This window comes from Leuresthes tenuis, unplaced genomic scaffold, assembly GCF_036924035.1.
Source record: "Leuresthes tenuis unplaced genomic scaffold, fLeuTen1.0.hap1 SCAF_18, whole genome shotgun sequence".
NCBI lineage: Eukaryota > Metazoa > Chordata > Actinopteri > Atheriniformes > Atherinopsidae > Leuresthes > Leuresthes tenuis.
In genome coordinates, this window is record NW_027325372.1 from 33,446,392 (window position 1) to 33,451,128 (window position 4,737).

Here is a 4,737-nt window from a genome sequence, read left to right on the forward strand (position 1 = left end):
TCAAGCCAAATATCTTGTCTCATTTGACTGTGCAAAAAGCCATGTGCAAGACTATAACTATCATCGTTACTGAATTGGTGGACAAATCTCATTTAATCATCATGTATATTTGTATGATTGTATAGGTATGAGAGAACTGAATCCTCCTCACAAACATGGCTGCATCATATTAAATTTTTCTACAGTGTTTCTGTATTTTAGCTCTCATTGAGTAAGAATATTCAAATACAAAATTATAAATGATAGCATACTTTAGATGACTGTACTATTATGGTAGTTGCTAAAAATATGTGCTGACTTTGAATGTTCCAGGTTATTTATAAAGAGCATTCAAAAACAACAAATGTTCATTAACTCTCAACATGAAATATTTATAGTCATGATGTTACACCAGGATGTCTTTGATTACCCATTTTCTCAGTGGAGTTTGGTTTGCAAACAAACGCTGTGCGTCACTGAGGCATTCCAGCACTGACGAGGTGTGTGGAAGGGAGGAGGGAGGAGGGCGGCCTCTCAGGGAACAGGTGCTTAAAAAGAGGGCAGGTGAGGTTTGTGGTACAGCAGATCCTGGAGCTCCCGTCCTACATTTTTCACCTGACCAGTCAGGAACAGGTAAGTTACAGTTTCTGTCCTGGCAGGCTGCCATGCCTTATTATTGTATCTTTGTAGAAGGAAAATTTTCATGTTGACCTCAAACTGTGCTGGAAAAAGTGCTCTGAGAAACTTGATTTCCATAGCAACCTCCAAAGGGAAGAGTAAGCTTAAGATAAGTATTGGGGTGTTTCTGATTACATTTTTATTTGAATAAGTGGGGTCAGTGTTTAAAATAAAAGACATTTGGTCATGACGTCCACTATTCTGATCCTTCTCACAGAAATAATGTGTTTGTGCACATCCAATGAGCATCATGGTGTATCAGTTTCTCTATACTGGTTTTGTCTCTGAGAATTAGCTTCTTAAATAATCATTAGGTGAGCAGAATTCTTGAGTTAGGAACAACATGAAGAACACTTCAAGTAGGTAATGGGGATGTTTAAGTTTCTGTCAATCTGAACAGACATGTCATTTCCACAATGTTCTTTGATCACATAAATTCTCAAACTGTTTTTTGTGATTTGTTTTCAGCTCTCTTTGTTGTTGCTCCAATTGGCCCTTTAAACATGATCAAGGCAGCGTTTTCTGTGCTCTTGGTCCTGGTGGCCATGTCCTCCATATTTGCCAAATACATCCCGAAGACTGGCAAGAGGATTCCACAGACTTTGTCCAGAGGTGTGTGACAACCAGCGGCACCGAGGCTGTGGGCAGGTAAGATGAAGTGGAGTCTCTGATTTTAAACTGTGTCCATGTCTGTGCAGGGTGGGGTGATCAGCTGATCTGGGCTCAGACTTATGAGGAAGCTCTCTTTTGGTCCAGGTCAAGGTGAGAAACATTGAAATGCTGTTTTAACAGACTTTTACTGAGGTTGACCATTAAGTCAGTGAAACGTGTTTTTTGTTTTGTTTCAGGAACAAGCCTGTGATGGTCATATTTCACCTTGAGGACTGCCCACACAGCCAGGGTGAGAGAAGCTGCTGCTGCTACTTGAGTTATTCATTTACCCATGTAGAATGAAATAAAACATGCTTTGTTTAAATAAGAGCTGAACCTCTTTGAGGAGTGAGCAGTCTTTGTTTGCTCTTGTGTGAAGCCAGCTCACACATCCTGGTGTTGTTCTGAGTTGTACGGTCATAACCATATTTTGCCTGCAGCACTGAAGAAGGTGTTCTCCGAGGACGACCAGCTCCAGAAGATTCTTGATGAGGATTTCACCGTCCTCAATCTGGTGGTAGGTTACAGGACTTTTCAAACAATATTACTACAAAGAAAGGTGTTTTTAAAGTCTTAATTCAATTCTATTTATATAGTGCCAAATCACAACAAATATCATCTCAAGGCACTTCAAAGATGCAGTCAAATTTAAATAATTAGAATCAATTAGAATCAATTTGATAGTAATGAAATCAGATCAAATTCATTAAATTCCAACTGACTCCAATTCACACAAAGCCAAATAAAAAAATAAAAAAAGAAAGTATCCTAGCTAAGGAAACCATCAGATTGCAGTGAAACTTGTCTTCAGTCCAATCCCCTGTCCAGCTGGGGGTTGAGAGGACAGAAAAGAGGGGACAACAAGCACCATAACACCATTCAAAGGATACCTGTTGGAACAGGGAAACAAAAGTTAATGACAGCAATAATGTCACATGTACATGGAGAGTGAAGAGAGCAGCGGGAGGAGAGGTGCATCATGGGAGGTCCCTCAGCAGTCTGGGCCTATAGCAGAAAGCTTTTGTTTGACTCTGTGTTGCAGTTTGAGCTATAAAAAAAAAGCTAGTGTCAGCCCCATGTACAGCCCTCATACCTAACAGCTAATTAACATTTTGTTTGGCATTCCATTCCACACACATGCTTCCTCATATAACTTTGTTAAAGTTCCTCCACTGTCTTCATATTATCATTCGAATGTTGCTGCCTTGTGACTGCTTTTAAACTGAGCCCACATCAGTTCACACAGAAACCATCAGATCACAATTGGAAGCATTCTGTCTATCCAGATGTTCCTGCTAACAGTACTAAGTTAACTCTTCTCTGATTATTTTTTTTTCTCACCTGCAGTATGAAACCACAGACAAGCATCTCTCTCCTGATGGACAGTATGTTCCACGAATTCTTTTTGTGGGTAAGACCTCTCTTGTGACTCCTCTCAGTTGCCTTTAACAGAGGTCAATGTCAGTTTTTTTTGTTGTTTTTTTAAAATTTCACTCAGTTTTCAGAACATTAAAGGCAAGACTTCACAACTTAGCTGCAAATATTATCCTCTAACTTTTTAAAGGAAAGGTATGATGTTGCTGTGAGCGCAGATGAAAATAGGCAAGTTCACATGATGTTCACACCAGTTACTAGAGTAAGAGTAGCAGCTTTGAAAATGCAACTAAAGTTCAAACACTGAGAATGTACGTTCTCACACACAAAAAAAGTGAGCGTTTAAGAAAAATATATGTTAAAGCCACTGGTGTAAATCAGCTTTAAAACAGAAACACTCAAAACACACATACCTCAGATCTGTTGCTCCCTATTCACTGTATGTCGCACACACATACAAACAAACGTGTATAAATAGCTGAGTCTTTATTCAGGACATAATTAACAAAGCAAATATCTATATATTTCCACATAAACAATGACTTGCCCTAACTAATTATTCACCAGCTTTACAGAACACTGACTGCCAAATAATGACTGCAAATGTTAAAGGAGCAGAAAGCTCTCCGCCTGTTACCCCCCATACTCAACTTGATGTTTTTGAGAGGAACTTTGTGTTATTCCTTCCTTTAAAAGTCACAGTTTTTTAAAAAAATATCTTGACCCACAGCTGGAAGCTGAAGGGATTTTAAAAAGCTTTCACATGATTTATGAGCATGTCTGCTTCCACTCACACTCTGCCCATCTCTCCACAGACCCCTCAATGACAGTGAGAGCTGACATCAATGGTCGCTATGCCAACCGCATGTATGCTTATGAACCAAGTGACATCAGCCTCTGTAAGTGCTGCAGATGGGAAATTTGCATTCAGGCTGTTTACTAGCTTTGTGTGTTTGTCAGTAGGATTAAAAGTTTCCTGTTTCTCCCTTAGTGATAAGCAACATGCAGAAGGCCAAGAAGCTCCTGAAGTCAGAGCTGTGAGCACCAGGACAGACCATGAGGCTGTGGCTTCTGATAACACATGCAGCAGTTTACACACAGAAAACTGAGCACTTCCTCTCATCTTTATTCTGAATGTTTCTTCCCTGAACTGCCATGCTGATCCATAACTCTGTTTTGCTCTCATCACCTCTGTTTTGAATAAATACACACCTGTTCATACATTTATTGTTAGATTGTCTTTTTTTGTTTGCCTTCACTTGGGAATATGAAACACAAGAGAAAATCTGTATGTTGTGTCTTTAAAAAGGAAGTAAATTAGAAATGTTACTTTAAAAGCTACTTTTAAAGTGCTTTACAAAATGTGTCTAATTCAGCTGTTCACTCACACATTCATGCATCACTGCTAATGGTATATATGGAGTGCTTTTTATCCCCTCTGTCACACTCACACAAGTGAAAACAAGACATTTCTTTTAGATGTTAAAAAATCATCACTGGTGTCACCATAGTTCCAGAATGGCACAAAAACCATCCAGTGACATATTCTGTTCAAACCCACTGTGTTACTGAGGTCTGAGGAAAGTTTATTAGTATCCAGAAATGAGCTAGCCTTCACCACTCAGCAGAGAAGCCCGAGGTAAGGCTTCTCACCATTAGCCGCTAGTTTGCTGAACCCTCTCCCCATCCCCTCGACACTTCACATCGCTGTAGATTTTGTCTCTGATCTGCCTCCTTCTACAGGTAACTCAGTCATCTTCACTATTATTGATCGTTTTTCTAAGCCTATGCATTTTGTGCCATTATCGAAGGTCCCTTCTCCTCTTGAGACTGCTGAGCTCTTAGTTAACCATGTTTTTTGTCTCCATGGTTTCCCCGTGGAGTTTTTGATCAGGGACCCCAGTTTTCTTCCCAGGTCTGGCGAGCATTCTGTGGAGCATTTGGGGGCAAGGGTTAGTTTCTGCTCTGCGGGAGCACCTTCAATTTCGTTGTACCTCCACAGTGGCCGGGTACTGTCACAGCAGAGGCTGTGACACCTGGTCCCTGACACACCTG

General features: G+C 40.2%; 1 protein-coding gene across 1 annotated transcript; it reads left to right on the top strand.

Moving 5' to 3' along the window:
• Window positions 1-520: 520 nt before the first annotated feature.
• agr2 (anterior gradient 2) lies at window positions 521-3,904 on the top strand. The gene is made up of 8 exons (XM_072370846.1): window positions 521-612; window positions 1,126-1,269; window positions 1,356-1,419; window positions 1,506-1,558; window positions 1,749-1,825; window positions 2,656-2,719; window positions 3,498-3,581; window positions 3,674-3,904. The coding sequence occupies exons 2-8, from the start codon at window positions 1,161-1,163 to the stop codon at window positions 3,721-3,723; spliced, it is 501 nt and encodes a 166-aa protein (XP_072226947.1). The 5' UTR covers window positions 521-612; window positions 1,126-1,160; the 3' UTR covers window positions 3,724-3,904.
• The last annotated feature ends 833 nt before the right edge of the window (window positions 3,905-4,737 follow it).

Excerpts from the sequence above, each read along its gene's own strand:
- agr2 (XM_072370846.1), top strand. The coding sequence starts at position 1,161 with ATGATCAAGGCAGCGTTTTCTGTGCTCTTGGTCCTGGTGGCCATGTCC. Across the intron at positions 1,270-1,355 it reads TCCACAGACTTTGTCCAGAG|GGTGGGGTGATCAGCTGATC; the intron begins GTGTGTGACAAC and ends ATGTCTGTGCAG. Across the intron at positions 3,582-3,673 it reads ACCAAGTGACATCAGCCTCT|TGATAAGCAACATGCAGAAG; the intron begins GTAAGTGCTGCA and ends TTTCTCCCTTAG.